General features: G+C 34.1%; 4 protein-coding genes and 1 non-coding gene across 13 annotated transcripts; 3 read left to right on the top strand and 2 right to left on the bottom strand.

Moving 5' to 3' along the window:
* The first annotated feature begins 2,116 nt into the window (after positions 1–2,116).
* On the top strand, positions 2,117–7,068 carry LOC107433989 (uncharacterized). 9 transcript variants are annotated; one of them, XM_060813220.1, is made up of 10 exons: positions 2,132–2,529; positions 4,236–4,287; positions 4,504–4,664; positions 4,833–4,901; positions 5,124–5,239; positions 5,348–5,402; positions 5,781–5,901; positions 6,067–6,114; positions 6,210–6,304; positions 6,524–7,068. In XM_060813220.1, exons 1-10 carry the CDS (start codon positions 2,518–2,520, stop codon positions 6,620–6,622), a joined length of 828 nt encoding a protein of 275 aa, XP_060669203.1. In that variant the 5' UTR covers positions 2,132–2,517; the 3' UTR covers positions 6,623–7,068. The 9 variants fall into 9 exon arrangements, 8 of the variants coding, with proteins under 8 accessions (XP_060669207.1, XP_060669203.1, XP_048318095.1 ...); XM_048462138.2 differs by having other exon boundaries at positions 2,134–2,529; positions 4,244–4,339; XM_060813222.1 differs by having other exon boundaries at positions 2,141–2,529; positions 4,504–4,613.
* A 426-nt stretch (positions 7,069–7,494) lies between these two features.
* Positions 7,495–7,597, bottom strand: LOC112489163 (U6 spliceosomal RNA). Its single transcript, XR_003053447.1, has one exon. It is a non-coding gene; the product is annotated as a U6 spliceosomal RNA (small nuclear RNA).
* A 1,500-nt stretch (positions 7,598–9,097) lies between these two features.
* Positions 9,098–13,663, top strand: LOC107433984 (65-kDa microtubule-associated protein 8). Its single transcript, XM_016045388.4, has 11 exons — positions 9,098–9,301; positions 9,418–9,621; positions 9,948–10,202; positions 10,311–10,523; positions 10,855–11,010; positions 11,081–11,240; positions 11,333–11,484; positions 11,591–11,678; positions 11,982–12,055; positions 12,849–12,923; positions 13,073–13,663. The coding sequence occupies exons 1-11, from the start codon at positions 9,218–9,220 to the stop codon at positions 13,391–13,393; spliced, it is 1,782 nt and encodes a 593-aa protein (XP_015900874.1). The 5' UTR covers positions 9,098–9,217; the 3' UTR covers positions 13,394–13,663.
* A 215-nt stretch (positions 13,664–13,878) lies between these two features.
* On the bottom strand, positions 13,879–14,668 carry LOC107428348 (NCT transcriptional regulatory complex subunit A). The gene has a single exon (XM_016038868.4). It carries the CDS (start codon positions 14,503–14,505, stop codon positions 14,083–14,085), a length of 423 nt encoding a protein of 140 aa, XP_015894354.3. The 5' UTR covers positions 14,506–14,668; the 3' UTR covers positions 13,879–14,082.
* A 3,555-nt stretch (positions 14,669–18,223) lies between these two features.
* LOC107433987 (transcription and mRNA export factor ENY2) lies at positions 18,224–20,915 on the top strand. The gene is made up of 5 exons (XM_048463262.2): positions 18,224–18,387; positions 18,565–18,652; positions 18,899–18,993; positions 19,182–19,258; positions 20,424–20,915. Coding segments are annotated over exons 1-5 (336 nt in total). The 5' UTR covers positions 18,224–18,385; the 3' UTR covers positions 20,498–20,915.
* Positions 20,916–21,148: the final 233 nt, after the last annotated feature.

Genomic DNA, 21,148 nt, shown 5'->3' with positions numbered 1-21,148 from the left:
GTCTGGTCTTGCAGTGAGATGTTCATTTTTATTTACATTTATAGTATTATTATTATTTGTATATAAATAAATGGCAATGGCCCCATACCTTTTTTATTTTTTTTATTATTATTATTTTTTTTTTCCCTTAACTGGGTGGGTGGAGCTTCCCCGACAGTAAACAAGGCTGGCTCGGTTCCGGTTTCTCCACCATAAGAGAAAAACAAAAATAAAATTAAAAATTAAAAATAGTTTTTAACAAAAAATATACATTTTTTAAAAACAAATTATATATTCATATTTATGATATGATATAATTTTATTTAAGTATAAAAAATATGAAATGTAAATATAAATATATATATATATATATTTATTGAAAGAAAATATGAATATATATTTTACTGATAATATATATATATATATATATATACACGATAACGGGGTAGGGAATATTATCTTCATCCCCATCACGACCTCTACCTGGGGTATGGTTTTTTGTCCCATCCCAATCCCAATTCCTCATTTAATTGAGAATTTTCTAACCATTAGAATAGGGATTACGAATGGTGGGTAAATTATCATCTTTATAAAAGTAGACCACTTATCCGCTTAGACCAGTGTTAACCAAATTTTATCTCCAACCTTTTTTATTTATTAAAAAAAAAAAACCTATGTAAAACCAATAAATAGTGTAAATTATTTTCGTATTATAACTAATCTAGTTACTTATGTACAAAATGGATCTGAATGATTAAGCATAACTTGACTCAAGTTTATCAGTTTTTTGTCGTCCTAATTATTGTTGTTTTTGCTTTTATCTTTTACTCATTGTTGTTATTAAGCATCATTAATTCAGTTTAACTAGAAAAGCATAACATATAAAAGTGAAATTAGCTTAGCCTCTAAATTTTATCGGATGCAGACCCAAAAAACGAAAAAGAAAAATCATCGGATGCTTTCAGGAGTGAGAAATTATATACTTGTATGTTTGTGAGTAGTAATTCATGTACGTGCAGATCAAGGAGCTATCATTTGAGTGAAGTTACATTTGCCAAAACTATTATTATTATTATTATCCAAAATGGTAAGTGGTAACCAATTAAACAAATAATGAATTATATATTAAAGCTTGCCAAGTGTTTATATGCTTTTAAAAAAAAAAAAAATTGACAGAAAATATAAGAACATATATGCTAAAAAAATTAACAAACTATTTTCTACTTAAAGTATGATCATTTGCAAATTACACTCAAAATGATAAATAGAAGATAAAAATGTTGCTAATTAACATATTAAAGCATATACCAAATGTTCCTCCGTGACATATCTTAGCAAGCCAAATGATGATTGTGCTACCAGTGTCGGATTTTATTGAGAATAGGAACATTTGTAATGATAAGCTTTTTAAGCCCAAAAAATAAAAATAAAAAAGGACAGTAAAAACAACCATGTGAACGGTAAAAAGTGGTGGACAAAAACACAGACGTGGGTGACACCCATGATTCTTTGGCAACAAGTTGCCGCGGCTTTAAGCCTCATAAGTAAAAGGTCTGAATTCTGATAGCTTTTGGGTAATTTCACAATCATGCTACGTGGCGGTTAAATCAAAATGTAAACAAAATTCAGAGGAAAACAACCATTTTAGACTTGGACAGGACACGCCACTTGGGGTCGCTACGTCCAAAGACATTAACCTTTATCTGTGTTTTTTTGTTGTCAGACCTTTTCTTATTGCAGAATTTCATGATAGCATATATACAACTCACGCTCTAGCCTACCTGGTGGGATTACACTTCATGTCTTCAAGAAGATGAATAAAATATTGGGGACTAACTTTTAAACGTGTGGTACACTCGCTCAAGGAAGGAATGGTTATTGAGAAAAGTCGAGCCGAAATGTTTTTATTAATTTAGTACGTGGCGGTCGGGGGGTCTATAGGGTGACTGCTTGCCATGTGGAATCTATGCACTATGTTGGAGTTGGAGCTCATCAACACCGTCCCAACACAAAAAAATTAAAAAAATTTAAAAAAATGTATACATATATGTGCACCGTGTCCACCGAGAGAGAAGGTGTTTCGGCTTAAAAGCGCAAAAGGACGACCAACTCTTCAAAAAGTCTAAATTACCCCCTCTGGAGCATGATTTTGGTTGGGAACTTCGAGATGACCCAATTTAACTATTCAATGAATTAGTTAAATGATTTTGTTGACCTATAAAATGTCGCTGAAACTTTAATATATTTTATAAATTGTTAGAAACGAAGGGAAAAAAAAAAAAAATTAAAGCATTAGAAGATATGGATGAAGATAGATTTTTAGGGTGTTGTTTTTGACATTTTACACAGTCTGTTTTTATTTTTTTACTTTTAGAATGAGCTCACACAAAGTGTGAGACAATAGAAAGAAGAAGTGGCTAGAAGGGCGTAGAAAGAGGAGGAGGATTGAGATTAGCATGGTTAGGAGTCAAGGAAGCTGCGTTGCGATCCGCGCACTCTCTCCTTCATCTTCCATTCCTCGCTGCGCGGGTCACGATCATGCCTCTTCAGGTTTATTAATTCTCTCCCTCTCTCTCTCTCTCTCTCTCTCTCTCTCTCACTCTCTAATGTCTCACTTAAATCTCTGCCTTTTCAAAACGATCTCATTTTGTGTTGTTACTTTTATTTTTCTTTTATTATTATTTTTTTTTTCCTTCAATAGCTGCTTGATGTTAATCTTTTCTGTAACAGCCCAATACCCAAAGGTTTTTACTCCCACTGTCTTTTTTTTTTTCTTTTTTTCTCCTTACCATTGTTGATGCATTTATTTTCTCCCAATCTTCAGTTCGAAAAAATTAATGTATCCATCAAATCACCAGATTTAGGTACAATATTATTGATTTCTTCCTTATTTTTATGCTATTTTTCTGAAGGGGGGAAAAAGATCCTTTTTTTTGTTTGGGGGGGGCGTCAAATTTTGTTTCTTATTTGGATTTTGGTACCTTCTCCGATCTCAATGTGTGTACCAAATGGTAAGAATACAGAATGTAATGTAAGCGGTTTTTTTTTTTTAATTTTTTTTTTTTTTTTTTTTTTGGAGTTTCAAAGTTCTGATGTAATGTGAGTGGTGTTTGCAAGATTGGGCAGTGCCGGATTCTGCGGAATTGGGTGTTCCTTGCAAAAGGAACTTCGTAGTTCCAATCTAATCACGCAATCGTTGACCATCCGTAGCCGGTGTAGGTGGGTCCCCACTCATTTATACTGGGACCAACCTCATACGACCAGTCTATGATTATTGGACTGGTGTCTCACCCACGAATATAGGATTCTACTTTTAGGAATTACTTCCAACATATTACAGCCAAATGTTATTGTTTTTGGCAACTTTTATTTTTCTCCTTTTCAAGACGTATAGTCGGAAACATACCGACAAAATTTATTTTGTAAATTAAAATTATAATGATAATAATAATCAGTATCAAGATGTCATATCTCGGCAAGCAAGAGAGTGATGTTTACTATTGATAAAACGTGAGGAATAAGGAAATTTAATACGTAGCTCAAAGTGGCTTATTTTATTTTTTTTATTTTTTTTTTTTTGGGGGGGGGGGGGGGGGTGTTGGGTTGGGTTGGGTTCAAATACGTAGTTCATAGTTAGCATCTTTTCTTCTTAAGCGCGTGCATTAATACTAAGCGATTTCCGACCAAATTGGATCAAGTGCTCAGAATGGAAGTCATATGCTCCCCATGTGGCCGGATGTGGTCCCAGTTCTCCATCTCAGCGCGTGTGACCCTCTTACTTTTATCATATGCATGTCGGCCTAGGTACGACATTAACATCCATGTAGTAGTATGAGCATATATATTAATAATTCAATCTAATCTAATACAACAATAAATACACCACAACTTTAAAACCAAAAAAAAATAAAACATAAAAAAAAATGGTATACCATTTGCACTTTGTCTTCTCCATTTTTCTGGATTAGTTAACAATAATGGTACTCAGATAACCGAGAGAGCAACGACATTGGACCAGAATTTGGTCATGGGTCCATGGAAACAAGCATTTTGGGCCAAAGGAAATTGCAATTACAATAAACAAATGTTATATGATTGGGGCGGTTGGATTGGGCTACAGATGGTAGAGGACCTATTTAATTTCTTTCTCACTTAGTAACCACGAAATTCGGTTTTTCCTTTATTAAATAAAGGTCTTGAAGTTTAATATATAGTTTCTTTTTTTAATTTATTACTGTAATTAATATAGGTTATAGTTTTTCAGTGAAACCGAAATTCACTGGAAGCAGCAACAGCAAGGGGTAACTGGTAAATCACGTAGCTGTTATGAAATGCTTTGGTGTTGATCTTGTGCCTGCAGGTCGTTAAGGATTTTTGTCTGCTTTGCTTATTTGTGAAAATTTAATTTTATCAGTTTTTTCAATATCTGGGACAAGAAAATTATTTTTGTGCATTATTATTTGTCTGAAAAATAAAAAAGTTCAAAGATAGGGGGTTCACTGGTTCACTGGTTGAATATTGCAGATGATGCAACTTGTGGTACGCCAACATGGATCGGTAAAGGCCTCACTTGCGTTTGTTTCAAGAGAAAGGGACATTACGAAAGAATCTGCATTAACCTGACGCCTCAACAGGCAAGCCACTTCTATATTACAAGCAATCTGCAATGGCATTTTTCTCATTTTGTTAGTCCCTTTTTGCTTCTTCTTATCTCCCTGAAAATTTTTGTTCTTTTTTCTAGTCCACCATGCGTGTCTATGACATGGTAAATCTATCTGATGGTTTGGTTTCTTAAGTTTTTGCCATTCTTTACTACCGTCTTCATCTTATCAAAGTTTTTCAAAAACTTGCAGGAAGAAAGATTGAAAAGGTTAAAGCATAGAATGAAGGTTTACTTTGATGCATCTAGACCAGACCACCAGGTGTATTTTGATGTTCTTCAATTTCATATTCAAATGCAAATTCGGTACCTGAACTTGAGAATAGTAAATTCCTTCAGACATTTCAAATTTCTATGTACTGGATATTAGAGGAACATTAGAGTTAGACCTAGAACTTGAAGATAGCATAAGAAAGACACATAATCTTGGTATATTTGGTTTTTTCTTTTTACCTACTCATCAAGAAAATTTCCATGAGAACAGGAAGCACTGAGAGCTCTATGGTATGCTACTTACCCTAATCGGGAACTTCATGGCTTGATATCTGATCAATGGAAAGAAATGGGATGGCAGGGAAGAGATCCATCAACCGATTTCAGGTTCCGATTCACCTCTATTCATCTGCAATGCTGCTTTTGTGTATTCTCTTCTGTCATTTTGTGGATTCTCTAATTAGGTACATTTTCCTGTATGTACTACTTGGACAGAGGAGCTGGATTCATTTCCTTGGAGAACCTGTTGTTCTTTGCAAAAACATTTTCGGTAAGCTCATAAGTTAACCTGCGTACTTAAATCAGAACATGAATACTCAGATTTCTAATCTCTTTGCCTAAACTTCTCTGATTTTATCCAGTTATTTAGGCATTATTTCAACTACGTAACAAGTTTTTAACCAAAAATTAGCTACACTAACCCACTGATTACACCTTAAAACATGAAAATAAATAACTCAAATACAAGGAAAGGGTATCACTTGTCTGCAAGAACAAATAACTTGAACATTCAATCAAACTAATCCATATATTGCAAATTACCAATCTTGTGTTTTGAGAAGTACATTGTTTTCCCTCTGTATTTAGAAAAGATATTGTTTCTCTGTATAGAATTCCTTACATTGATATCTTCTGCAAACGTTTGCAGATATCTTTTCAGCGTCTACTGAAAAAACAGGGAGGAGAACGAGCTGCTTGGGAATATCCATTTGCTGTTGCTGGTTTAAATATAACATTTATGATCATGCAAATGCTCGACCTCGATGCCTGTAAGTGTAAAAGGAGCATGTTACCTTCAGAATTTGAATACTATTATATTATAAAAACCCACTAAGTTTGACACCACCTTCAAAGAGACCAAGATAAAGTGATTGAGAAACACTAAATATTTCTGTTCAAAAGACTTCTTATGAGGGAAACTTCTTCATTTGCAGTAAAACCCAGGACTTTCGTCAGATCAGTTTTCTTGCAAATGTTGTCAGGTAAGAAGCCTCATCTTCATGAATCCAGTTTTACCTCATTGAATCATGGTATTAAGACATCTAGCATGTTTACCTTGTAATTCTAATTTGTTCAGAAAATGAGTGGGCTTTTGACTTGCTTTATTGCGTGGCTTTCGTGGTTATGGACAAGCAATGGCTTGAGAGAAATGCTACTTACATGGAGTTTAATGTAAGAACCCCTGAAGTTTTCTGGTTCATGCTTATGAAAATCACTTCAACCAGAAGACGCACAAGTAATCCCTTAAGAAGCCTACTTATATGGTGAATTTGGGGATCATATTCATGTGCTTCTGGACTTGTTGAAGAGATTATTCCTATTCCCTCAGTCCATTTTCTGTCTCCTGCAAAACATAAAACAGCATTGAAAACTTTATAAATGTTATTGCAGGATGTTTTGAAGTCAACTCGGGTTCAATTGGAGAGGGAACTTTTGATGGATGATGTCTTACGGATCGAAGACATGCCATCTTACAGCCTTCTTTCCTGATGGTAACCAAACAAGGAGCCCCCAACAGGAGTGATTATACTGGCTCAATCCATTTGGTTTCTACCAATAACCTTAAAATTGTACAAACTCTTCCTCTCCCTCTCTCTCTCTCTCTCTCTCTCTCTCTCTCTCTCTCCCTACGCCCCTCTCCACCTTCTATTCAGTACATGGCGGCTCCCATTTGGTTGATTCTACCACTCCAACGGACCCTACCCCTATAATTGGCTCATCGTTTGCTAGATGGAGTGCAACAGAGTTTTTAACGTTCTTGAGCAATTTAGTGTGTATGATTCGGCATTGCAAGTTTTTATTTATTTATTTTTTTTTATTTTTTTTCCAAAAGGGTTGCGGAAAGGAAAGTTTGTTTTCACTGGCTCTTCCTTATATTAATTATTCCATGTAAAATGAAATTTGGATGTGAATAAATTCTCTACTATGATTTTTCATATGACGAATGATTAATCAATAAACTGGAAATTAACACCTATGGGATTACTGAGGATTTCAGAAACCTGAAGCTCTACACTAGTGACTAAGGTCAAGTAAAAAATACTTGAGCGAGGCCCGTACGGACATACCAAAACCAGCAAAATCATTGTTAATCAGACTAGCATCGTCCCTTGATTTGGCCATCCAGTCGCATGGCTTTGATAACATATTTCAGTCTCAGTATCTCAATTAAAGAAAAATTACTTGCCCTTGCTTCAGATTTTTGTGGAGTAAAAAGAGCAGCGAAGAGACAGATATAAAAGGAAAACTTTTGACTTCTTAAAACTTCAAAAGCTAAAGCCATGGAAGTGCACCTTCACTGTGAATCGGCTGGAAAAAAGGCTGAGAGAAGAAGGGCGAGAATGGAAAAAACGAAAAAATAAAAAAATTTGGACCATTTCTCGATTTATGCGTGTCATCCTTGCGCAGGGGCCATGCTAATCTTCTCTGTATCGTTCCAATTTTATCGGATGTCCCCGAAGGGACGCTCCCAACGCTAAACCTTCCGTCTTATAAACGCTTTTAAATATATATTTAATAGCCGATGTGGGATCCTTTTGGCTTGAACACTTTTCTCCTTCTTAACCGACGTAACGCTTTTTTTTCTTTTGGCTTCTGTATTTTTTGTACCTAACTAGTGCTTGGCAGATCTGAACCGTTGGATTGTTGGCAGAGACTTCTTGTTTGTATATAGCATAATATATTTGCCATTTTTTGAAGTGTCACTTCAACTACACATGTCAGTATTATTTAGTTGCCCGTACGTCCATGCCACAACTTTGCAGCTGGAGAGCGTAAAAAACAAATATTTGCTTTTATTTTTCTTCTTCTACACTTCAGTATTTGCTATTTGTTTTACTTAACAATCACATTCGTATGATTTGGGAGAGCTTTCCTTAAAAAATGAGACAATTTCAAAACACAAAAAATGAAAAATTAAAATAAAAGCAAAAAATAAGGAAATCTCATAAAATTCTTCAATCGGTGGCCCAAATTCTTAAGTTGAAAGCTTAGCTTGCGTAATTAGAACAGTAAGGTACCCATTTATCCATTTCAGTCCCTCGCTTTCCGCTTTCCTCGGCATGTTCTTGAAAAGTGCCAACTGAGTTTCAGTTTTCTACTTCTATGCCATTAATGGGTCACTCACAGCCACACTCTTGGTATCTAATCCTCTCTCTGTTCTCCACGCCCACTACCACGTCCAACTCTTCATTTACAAGATTTTGGTACAGCACAAATCTAACAACATTGTTACTGTTAAATGTTTAATTGCAATGACTTAATTAACGTGTCAATGATGCCTAATACAAGATATGACTTTGCATCTATAAAGAAAGAAAAAATGCACCTACTCATTTTTGTCTGGATACATAGATCTTAAATTGACGGTTTAAGTAAATGATGACCAATAGAATAAATATGTTAAATATGATTAACAAGCTGATTAAAAGAGTTAATGGGATCATCTATACAGTCAATCTCTTGTATCATGATCCATCATCAATCATCAATCATCTTATCTAATGGTTCTGATTCCCCAGCAAAAAGGTGGCCCATCATTGGGTTTGTCATCAAAATATTAGTTTGCTAGTAGATCAAACATGAAAAGCAGATGTCTACATTGCAACATTTTGTAAAATTGAACGCAGAACCATATGACTGGGGCATGTGTTGCTTAGAAATTAAGTTGTTCTAAGGCTTGCCAATATGGTGCAACATAAAAAGTAAAAAGTGTTTTTTTATGAATATAAATTCTTCAACTTTAATGAATTGAGAGAGATATAGAGACTTACTATATTTGTGAAAATTCTTTTAATTCAAATATTAGGAGAGGGAAAGATGATAGCTGAAGGTTTCAAAGAACTGGGTGATTCTTTAACCCAAAGCTTTAACAATACCTACTTCTCTGCCACCCTTGTCTTTTAAGCAAAACTCACAACCAAAGCTCCACTACATGCATCTCTCTCTCCCTCTTCCCCTCCTCCTCCCCCCCCCCCCCCCCCAAAAAAAAAAGCACCTCATTTCTTAGTTGCTTATGAAGCAACGTCCTCAACTTGTAGCCAAAATTCCCTTTGAGATCTGCAGTTACCGAATCAAACAAATTAGATGGGTTCTATGAAAGCATCACTAGGAACGAGAAGTTCAACCATGTTAGAAACTTCATGTGGATATCTACTTCAAGAATTGCAGGCAAAAGATTTTATTCGTTTTTTTCTTTTTCTTAACCTTTTGAGTACTACTATCTTCTTTGTGACTGATTTTATTTACCTTTTTTTTTTTTTTTCCTCAATTGAAATGTGAAAAAGATGATCTGGAATGAAGTCGGAGAAGACCAGTATGAAAGAGAGAAGGTTTTGCTAGATTTGGAACAGGAGTGTCTGGAGGTTTATAGGAGGAAAGTTGATGCTGCAAACATATCCAGAGCTCGTCTGCATCAGGAATTGGCAGAAGCCGAGGCTGAATTTACCCATCTTCTTTTGTCACTTGGTGAACGGTCACTCCCTGGACGGGTATTTTATCATTGTCCCTGTCAATTCCAATTTCTAAATAGATTTAAGTATGCAGCACATACTAGTCCTTAAATGAATAAAAATAAAGATTAAAAGTCAGGATTCTGGAATAATTAAGCAGAATCTTCAAACTTGAACCCATACATAATTCAACGTAAATTCCAAATCGGAGCTTTTGGTTACATTTATCAGAACTTTTCCTTGTTACTCAGAGGCCCTTGTATGATATGACCTTTGATACACAATAATGGTTATAATTCGGACATGGGCTACTGAGGATATATACATGACCTTGCAAGAGATTGATTCCAACTTTGTCTTCTCAGCCAGAGAGAATGGGAGGAACACTGAAAGAGCAACTAGATTCAATCACACCAGCTCTGCGGGAGATGCGATTAAGGAAAGAAGAAAGGGTGAACCAGTTCCGAGCTGTGCAAGGGCAAATTCAAAAAATCTCTGCAGAAATAGCAGGTCAAACAGAGAATGACTCATCATCAAATATTACAGTAAACGAGAATGACCTCTCACTGAAGAGACTTGAAGAGTATCAAAACGAGCTGCAAAGACTCCATAATGAGAAGGTACTATAATTGTGCATTAGAAATTGTTATGTGCACAGTAAAAAAAGAAAAGCATTCTTAAAAGAAATGGGTTCTAATTCTTTATACCTTTATATTGCTTGCTCGAAGAATGAAAGGCTCCAGAGACTGGAGAAGTATATAGATGCAGTCCACCACCTCTCCAGGATATTGGGAATGGATGCCTCCAAGATCATCACTGACGTTCACCCGAGCTTAAATGGATTGTATGGAATTTCTAAAAACATAAGCAACAGCATTTTGGCGAAACTTAACAGCACGGTGGAATCCCTTGAGAAAGAAAAGCAAAAGAGGCTCGAAAAGGTGATAAGTACTTAATGGTGCTAAATTAATTTCGTTTGAACGCTTTCACTGATGCACCTCAAGATATCTATAAGTGCTTAGTCTGTAGATTATAATCAGTTACATGATACAGAAGATATGCAACTTTAAAATGGAAAAAAACCAAAAAAAAAGAACAAAACAAAACATGGTAAAAATCAAATGTAATTTCAGCAGTTTCAGTGCTTGAATTATTATCATTACTCTTCCTTTTTTTTTTTTCTTTTTTTTTCCCCCCCAATTTTCCTTCGAAGATACCACCTTACTGTTAAGCTAAAGATTACTATGATATATTTCTGAATTTATTATGCAGCTTCACCATCTTGGGAAAGCATTAACGAATCTGTGGAATCTTATGGACACACCATATGAAGATCGTAGATTGTTTTCCCATGTTACTGTTTTGTTATCAGTCTCATCAGCAGAAGTATCGGATCCAGGAAGCCTTACCCAAAATATAATCCAGCAGGTAATTAATGTTCATGAAAACTTAAAAGTAATAGAACCAAAGAGATAATGATATTATAATTTGTTTCAAGGCCGAGGCTGAGGTCAAGAGGCTGGATCAGCTAAAAGCAAGCAAAATGAAGGAGCTTTTCCACAAGAAACAGAAAGAGCTTGAGGAGATATGCAACCAATCACATATGGAGATTCCTTCAAAATCAGAGATGGATAACATAGCGAACCTTATTAATTCTGGTGCGCCTAGTGTAAAATATCAATGTTTGAGAAACACTTTTGCCCTCTCTTAAAGATTCTGTAGCCCATAAACTGACATAGATGTACAAAAGGGGAGATTGACCATGCCGATCTCCTCGTGAGCATGGATGAACAGATATCAAGAGCAAAAGAAGAAGCCTATAGCAGAAGGACAATAATGGAGAAGGTTGAGAAATGGATACTAGCATGTGACGAAGAGAGGTGGCTTGAAGAATATAGCACGGTTTGTTTCCTTGCACATTGATCTACAGTAATAGTGATCCAATCTTTATAGGGTATTATATACTGAAAATCCATGTGTATTTACACTAATCAAAGTATGCTTTCAGGATGAGAATCGATACACCGTGAGCAGAGGTGCTCACAGGAACCTGAGACGAGCAGAACGTGCTAGAGTAACAGTTAACAAAATCCCAGGTAAATTTAAAGAAAGTTTCCAGCGCACAAACTAGTCACAAGCCTATATTATGCAGAGCCATGGTTTCATATGCAATTCAAATATGTAAACAACTTGCAAGATGAGTATGAAATATTCTCCCTAACCAGAAAAATGTCAATTAAAGAAAACAGAAGACAGAAATTTATATTGAAAACTAAAAAGCCTTGAACACTCTACCTCACAGCCAATGTAGAGAAGGCTACTTCAAGAAATTCAAATCATATAGTATTACAACTTGGAATAAAGTAACTATATTACTATAAAAATGGTTTTAAATGCAGCTTTGGTGGATTTGCTGATAGCAAAGACTAGGAGTTGGGAAGAAGAAAGAAAGAAAGTTTTCCTGTACGATGAGGTATGTTAAATTACTGTTTATCATGTTCTTACACAAATTTCATCATTTTGATTGTTAGTTTTTTATACCGTAAAGTATCAGGCTCTCAGCAATAAAGGTAAACAAGAACATCATGTTCAACCTCAATGAATTAGAAAAGTAGAGTTTATTTTCAAAGAAACTTCAGAATATAGAGAAACCAATATATACGCATACGGAATTGAGAGATTTTCGCACTTGACCATGATTCTTCCCTTATGGTACAAGAGCACCCAAATGCTGCATTGGATATGGAGTAAAGAATAAAGTGTCGGAATGTGGCATCTAGATATCATCAATTTTGTTAGTTAGATCTTATTAGATACCCTAGATGCATACAGAAATGCTAGAAATCTTTTAGGCGCTTTTTATTAGTTATCATCATCAGCACTTATGGAAATTCAGCCCAAAAAGAGATAGTAAAGAAAGCATTAGTATTGAGGGTTCAGTTGCATTTCAACGTCAAAAGTTTTTTTCCTTAATTGATTTTCCCGAAATGCAAACCAAGATGTCTTATAACAGAGGAAAGCCACTATCTAAATGTTTCAACAACAAAATACTCTTGCTTGTCATGAATTTGTCTAACCGCATATCAATGTGACAATGTCCTAATCCACAAGCAAAGTGGATGGTTAAATTAAGCATTTATAAAATTTAGGAATTCACTCTTTTTTCTACCTTTACACCTTTCTAACGAGTTTCCTTTTATAAGTTTTCACACTTCTTCAACAACGCAAGTTAACTATCAGGTCGGAAACAAATCTTCTGCATGCAGGTACCTCTCCTAGCAATGTTAGAGGAGTATAATGCGTTAAGGAAAGAAAAAGAGGAGGAGAAGCAGAGACAAAGGGTTAGTTTTAATTTAACAAAGAGCAGCATATCTATATAATCACTCGAAACATCCTAATGGGGTGTTTTAGATTTTTCATTGTAGTTAGACGTCCTCAAGCCTGCATATAACCACTACTCCACGATGAGCCTAGTTTTTTCTCCTTACAGGAAAAGAAGAAGGTTCCTCAAGTAGTAGTTCAGCAAGAAAATCTGTTCAACTTGAGGCCAGGCACCAGCAGCCGGAGACTATCAGACAGGAGCTTGAATGGAGGTTTAACCAATGCCATGCCTTTAAACAGAAGGGTGTCTCTCGGAATTCAGCAATTGGGATCAAATAGCATCAACTCAACCACTCAAGCCATATCCTTTATAAAGGAAAGTAGAAAAGCACAGGGAAACAGGATGTATGTTCGACCGGGTCTTGTTTCTCATCTCGGAGATGAAACGGCTTCAGTAGTATCAACATTTTCCGGTCCATTTTCTCCTTGAATACTCAGTCCCATTTGCCTATGGTAACACTGTATTTATGGCTTTCCTTTGTACCAGTTGAGCCATCTAGAACTACCGAAACTGTGATTGTGCAAATAAAAAAGAAACCTAGTTTTGTTGTATTTTTAATGCCATATATATACACTTTCACAAAGTTACCTTAAGTTCTAAGGTAAATAAGATTTATGGTTAAAATGTGAAGCATATTTTTTCTACGAGCTACAGCTCAATTCAAGAATTCAATAATATGACTACCAAATTTTCTTCAAATGTATGACTATTTCCTATCTATTTAGCTTTCCATGAGTGAGATTTAAATACTTCAGTTATTTAAAATAGCAATAAAATAAAAAGCAGGTGAGGAAATGGTGTTGCATGTGTTACCATATGGAGCTTAACTGAACTGGAAGTCCCATTTCTGATCAAGCACTATTGGTCTACTTCGCCTGTAGAATTATGTAGCCATATTGGAAAATGCATCAAAATAATAATAATAATAATAATAATGGTGCAGAAAAACGTAATCATTTTCCTTTTTTTCATTATAACAGAACAGTTAAACTTATCAAAACAAAGTAATTCTTGGTAAAAAGCACCAAAAGCAAGCGATGTTTGCTTTTGTTTTGTTTTGTTTTCCCTTTTTTTTTTTTTTTTTTTTTTGGGGCTCGCAGAAAAGAGGTTTTCTGGATCTAGGACTCGTTGATCTGAACTTGAGCTTCATTGTTTGGCTTGTGAAAGAAATCATCGATCCGGCGAGTTCCGGCCGGAGCAGAATTATCGGCAACAGAGCGTGAGCGGCTCCTTTCGGTCGCCGGTTGATCCGACGGCTGTGGTGGCAAAGGAAGCGAGTCAAGGAGGAAATCGCTCGTCGGCCGGTGCCTCTTCACGGCCAATCGCATGTGTTCAAGTTTCACGGTTTTGCGCTTCTTCTCGACCGCAACCTTGGCGGACCTCTCGGCCAGGAATCCAAGGAAGAGCTCTGCGGAGGAAGAGACGAGAAATAGGGCTTCTGAATTCACCTTGTTGATGTCCCTGTCAAGCTTCATTATCTTCTTGACCCTACCGTTTGGGAATTCGGGTCGGATCTTCCCGGTTTCCTCTTCTTCTGCCATTTCTTGATTTGCTAATTGCAACGGAGCGCTGGAAAGGAAAATTGAAGGATGAAATGGATTGAGGTTGACGATTTCAAGTTGGCGGGAGATGCCTTTCAGGAGTTTCGTATGTCCGAGATTATCCTTGTAAAAATATACATTGCCTCTGTTATCCAGGTGGGATCATTTGTTTAATTCGATGTCTTTCTAATTGTATAGTGAGGATAATTTGGGCATTATGCATTATACCAGCCTCGTGAAAATCATTCCCGCCAAAACAATGAGAATCTGCTAAAATTTAAGAAACAGCTTGTACAATTTTTAATAAATTCAGAAATATTTTTGTATTTTAATCAATTGCTAAATTTTATAAGCTACATATGCGTTTTATGTGAAGGTATATTTTCAAACATTTTTATAAATATTTAATTTATCAATAGGTGGAGAAAATAACAAATAAACAATAAGAAAATTTTACGAGATGAATTTGATAATTATGCTTTTTATGATTTTGATTGTTGATATATAAATTAAAAAAAATACTTCTTTCTAACAGCTTTTTTTTTATAGAGAGAAAATCGAAATGAAATGTAGTATTTTCATAAACAAACTTTAGAGACAATAATTCAAATAAAATTTATCACTTTAGATTTTGTACTTGCATTGCATATAGTGTTTTTTTTTTTTTTGACAGATATAATGCATATAAATTAAATGAAACAAACGTAATCGCAGATGTAACTTTTTTCTTGTAATTATAAAGCATATAAATGAAACAAATTTAATTATTTTCAGGCAAAATCTAAAGTGCTTATTAAAAAATAATGTGTTATAAAAGGAAATATTCTATTCAAAAGGAGAAACTAGTGCGAAGCCCAAATACTTAGATGATCAATATTTATATATGAACTAATCATGATCATGTAATGTATCTATTAATTTTTTATGTTCAATAATAGATTAAATTTTGTTGTTTATTGACTTTTGTAGTAAAGTTCTATAAGCTCATTGTTTTTGTAATGCTTTGGTTAGCTTATTAGATGGAAATATCTATTATCTATTGAGATGCCGAAAGGATTAATAACTGCTTTCTATTTGATAAATTATAAATTTATGAAATGAGACATATGTTGTGCACATAGCTTTTGTCCAAAAGACAGAATGTGTTTGTGTGTTTGTTGGGGGTATTTCGACACTTTGAGAAAAAGGCCTGTAGCTTTTGTCTAAACTCACTTTTGGTTGTGAAACCTTAAGGGAAAAAAAAAAGTAAAGTGAGAGAATTAAGTCCAGTAAGATTCTGCACAGTTGCTAGCAAGAGCATTAAGAAAGAATATTGCAGCATATAGGCCTTCAACTGGACTCATTCTTGGTTGTGAAACCTTAAGGGGAAAAAAATAAATAAATAAATAGTGAGAGAGAGAGAGTTAAGTCCATTGAGATTTTGCATGGTTGCTAGCAGGTGAGAGCATTAAAAATGAATATTGTAGCATCTAGGTCTTCCGCTGGACGTACTAGTATGTGTATTAGACTCTTCCTGTTTTAATATATGTCAATGAATATGTAAGATTAATCTTGATTAATAGTTTTCGAATAACGTGAAATTTTGTAAGTATTAAATGAGATGCTTTGAATGATAAAGCAAACTTTTATCAATATAAATGAAATCAAGGTTGAATATGTATGCAATTATAAAAATAGTAGCCTAACATAATATTGATTAATTATCAAATAATAATTTGCATCAACTGTGTTTATTGCCATGTTGAACAACCTAATGATATCTTGATAAAAAAAAAAAAAAGAAGTACTGATGATGTTACGAAATTAGAACAAAAACAATAGCAATAAAATAAAACAAAGTACACACAGATTTATGTGGAAAATTTTTAACAGAAAAAAATCATGAAAAAAAAAAATAAATTTTTATTGATCAAAATTGGTACAAAAAAGATGAGCAAATAAAAAGGCAAAAACTCAATACATCCGAAAATTTCCAAAAATATATATATATATTATACAAACAGAATAAATCTTAAAATTGAAAAGCGGATCTATCGGTCCTCGACCTTCACTACTACCACAGAGTCCCATTTTTTCTCTCAAAATAAATTTACCAAACGGATCATACCGCAAGTCGGATTTATCGGCCTTCGACCTCTGCTACCACCATAAAGCTCCATTTTTTCTCTCAAAATAAATTCATTAAATGGGTCGCACCGCAATCTTTTTAGATCGGATCAATATTAATTCATCAAACGGGTCACCAACTCTAGCATATGATATTGTTTCTGAATAAGGATCTAATAAGGATTTAAGTTCAAATTCCCATCCCATTGTGGATATAAAAATTGCTTATCCATATTTTGGATGCAAACAATGTATAGTCTGTCTATTCGCCTGCATCAAGTCACATTTGAGTTTATTTACCGAGAAAAAAGAAAAAAAAAGTCACATTTGAGTTATTTTATCAAAAAGGTCACATTTGAGTTTGTCTTGCAAATCTTGTTCATGTTGACTGAAACCAGATTATAAAACGTCATTTAATAGAAAGATAAATTAGATATTTGTAAGTTTATAAAAAGAACCTTTTTATTTTTTAAATAAGTATATATATATTTATAATATAATTTAAGTGGTATTCCATCCATTTTAAAAATTTACCAACGGCACAAAATGTATTAAAAGTATTAACTATTTTTATTATTATTTAGTCCATTGACAAAATTGTTAAAAATGTAAATGTAATTTCCCAGACAAACCGTGCATAAATTTAACTTTTCAAAATTTTAGTGCAATTCAACAACCAATTAACAAAAAATTGAAAAAAAAAAAAAGCATAAAACATTATCAAATGAGAGGTAAGTGCAATTCACGTGTACTTTCCTTAAATTTGTTGGTAAACTAGATTATATTTATGTGGAGGTGAAAGCTAGAAAAGATTAGAGGAGGCTACATAGTAAATAGATTTAGATTATGAGTTTGAACCATATATAGTTAGGTTTTAAAAAAGCAATATTTACTAGCATACATTATTATTAATAATTTAAGTGATAGTAACACAAAAAAATAATTGGTTAAACTTTACAATAATTTTGTTCAATATTTTTTTTAAAGATTAAATGCGTGTTTTTGTTTTTTAACGTGTATAGATAATAAAAATACAATTAAAAATGTTGGAGAATGTATTTATTAGCAACATTCAAGCAGCTCTAGAACAGTATATTCAAATTAGAAAAATACATTAATAAGTAACAAAAAAAGGCATTAAATAAATAAACTACAAAACAAATACCAAAATCTTAATAATAAATACTAATATGAAATGCTCACATAAAATAGTGAAGTATATAAATAAAATAAAACTTATTTTTAGATAAAATAATACCTTAATTTAGGGGACCAAATGCTTAGGCGGGCCATGGCCCCGGGGCGGTGGCGGTATTTATAGTATTATTCATATTATATATATATATATATATAAACTGTTAAATTTACGAATTATTAATGTAAAAATCTATTGTAAAATTCCAAATTCTTTGATTATCATTTCCTTCGTAATTTTCTTTTCCAATATTATCCACCAGCGATGCGCTGCTGCGAGCTAAGGAAGAAGGGTTTTTCAGTCATTTTGACCAAGTTTTTTTTTTTTTTTTTTTTTTTGACTCAATTGACGAAGTATCTTATCAAACATAAAAGTGCATCTATAATGTCCGTCCGATTTAAGTACTAATCATAAGTTGCGGTGATCTTTGAGTCACCGACTCAGAGCATCAAACGATCAAAAACAGCTTCCTTTTCCCAATCTCAGTCTGTCGTTTCCCAGTTCGAGCTGTAGCCGAACCACAAAGGAAACGCCTTTGTACTACACTCTCGTTAATACGTTTCCTAATTCGCGCCGTAAATGTAAGAGTCCGTTGTTAAAGTCCGTTAGCTTTCAATCATCGACTATCCACGACCTGCTTTTTCTGTCTTCTGAAATTTCTCTTGGAAAAATTTTCCAGAAAAAATTTTATTTTCCATTTGCTCTTTTTTCTTTTTTCTTTTTTATTTTTTAACTGTTCTTGTCTGTTTTTTCTACAGGAGGGCTTCTATCAATCGGCCTCCAACTCCGGATGTAGATGACGATCGAGAGCAACAGCCCACTCTACAAGAAATAATCAACATCAAGGTTTCATTTTTATTTTCCTTTCCATTTTTTTTTTTTTGGCCCCATAGATATAATTATCTGAATTCTAATTACCAAATTAGTTAAAAAAAATTATAGTGGGAGTGAATTTGATAGATTAATTTTGTTCTGTTATGTTAGATTATTGGGTTTGTTTAGTGGGAATTAGATTCAGTGGGTATGTTACATTTGTGTGTATATTGGCTTTTGTTTGATTTTGCATATCTCTATGTTTGATTGGGAGTGCAGTTGATCGAGAGCGGTGAAAAGGAACGGTTAAAGGAGCTTTTGAGGGAAAGGCTTATAGAATGTGGCTGGAGGGATGAAATGAAAGCTCTTTGCAGGTCCCTTTGTTGTTTTATTAACAAGATTGCCACATCTATCACCTATCTTCAGCATTATTTTATCAAGATGATTTTATTTTATTTCCTATTGTTTATGTTTTTCTTGTATACCAAAAGGTTTTCTTTGAGTTGAGATTTTTTTTTTTTTTTTTTTTTTTTTCGTTTCTCCACTTTGTTTTCTCCTCAAGGGCATTTGCGAAGAAGAAGGGAAGAGATAACGTTACCGTGGACGACCTTGTGCAGGTCATTACTCCAAAAGGCAGAGGTGGGATAGCTCTATTGCTCCTTTTATTTTTATATTTTTAGTTGTTCCTAAAATTTAACAGATCAAATCGACGATCATTCCAGAACTTTGGAACTGACGTGAACATCCACCATCTTCTGAAATATTATATTGATTGTATTTCTTGGAAAGGCAGATCTTGATGGCAGATCTTTACCAATTGGACTAATATCTAACTAGTGAACTTTGATATTCAAATTGTTAAATTCAAATTTTATTGTTTGAGCAAAATAGATTGTTTTGGTAATGTCATCAGGTTGAATAAAATCTGAAGCTTAGAGGAGATTTCTGAGTACATTTGTTTAGCATATGATAGCATGGACGAAAGAACTTAGGGGATTTATATTCTGATAGATGTATAGGTCTGAGCAATTTGGTGAAGAAGACAAAGAGTTTACTGGTTTTATATTCTGATAGATGTATAGGTCTGAGCAATTTGGTGAAGAAGACAAAGAGTTTACTGGTTTGATTGATATGATAGGATAGTTAGAGCCTAAAAGGAGATTCTATGCGGCGGCCTAATAATTTTAAAACATTTGAGTGTAGGTAGAAATTTTTATTTTGGTTCCAAAATTTGAACTTCATCTCCTGAGTCTTGCTAAGACATCTTTCTTTAACTCTTGTTTGAAAATGTTCACTCTTTTTTGGGTGTAAGAGACTTTAAGCTGCAAGAGGGTGAAAAATTGGATGGTGTGACATGCCTCTAAAGAAGTATAAATTTAATATACGGTAGCAGTGTTATTCTCTTTAGTCCTTTTCTCACTTCTCTAGCTTATCTAGACAACAGGACAATAAAAATCAAAGAGTAGTTGTCTTGTTCCTATCCTAAAAGAATAGATGTAAACTGCAAATGAATTAATAATTAAGAACATTTCAAACTACGTAGAGATTCCCCCTATTTCCCCCCCACCCGGGGGGCCACCGGAGAAGGATTTTTGTCATCTATCTTGAAGATAACTATTACCCACAACAAGATAATGGATTTTTTAGTACATAAATGACCTGTTTATTTACTCTGATATGTTCAAGTGTTCTCCCCAGTCAGGTATATGTAATTCGTTTCAGTTAGTGCGCTTTAAGATTGATTTGTGTATTTTGAATATTTGATCCTGCAAAATCATGGCCAACTCTGCTTGCTGTTATGCAGCTTCAGTTCCAGATTCCGTGAAGGCTGAGCTTTTGCAGCGAATAAGATCTTTTCTCGCATCGACTGCTCTTTGATCTTGCATATGAACAGTTGACTAAATGATGCCTGAACTCCATTTTGCTGCCAAATCCCAAATGGAGTTTCTCTGCCATGGCATGTGAAGTTCTTTGAACTGATTCGTAGTAGATACTTGTGAAGAAAAACATCTGATTTGCTTCTCAAGAGCAGAAGTCCCATTCTAGGATTTTTTTTCTTTTTCTTTTTTTTTTTTTCCTTCTTGTTTTCTTTTTATAATTCTCTCATGTCGGGTTTAGCGGGAAAGATTGTATCAGAAGTTGCATGTTGTTGTCCTCAGTCGACAGACGACATTCTCTATCCATTTATGATTAAACCCTTTTGTACTTTTGGTGTGCAGTAAATTGTAATGGTAGATATTAAGAAAGTATGTTTAAGCTCTTTTGTTTAATTATTAGAATGTTGTTATATTTTGCATGAATGTTTTTGTGGCAGTCAATTGGAAATGAGAATCTAGTACTAAATTTTATTGGGAAGATCCATTGCAATTGCAATCTAAGATTTAGTAAACGAGAAAAGAGGAAAGAACCAAATTAACCAGCTTCAATATCCAGATGATTGATTGTCTTTAAAATAATATTTAGCCCCAAAAAAAAAAAAAAAAAAAAAGGAGAGAGAAACTACTAGAATATTGCTACGGACTCCCTCAA

The sequence above is a fragment of the Ziziphus jujuba genome, chromosome 12 (assembly GCF_031755915.1).
Source record: "Ziziphus jujuba cultivar Dongzao chromosome 12, ASM3175591v1".
NCBI lineage: Eukaryota > Viridiplantae > Streptophyta > Magnoliopsida > Rosales > Rhamnaceae > Ziziphus > Ziziphus jujuba.
This window is presented reverse-complemented; position numbering and strand designations above follow the sequence as displayed.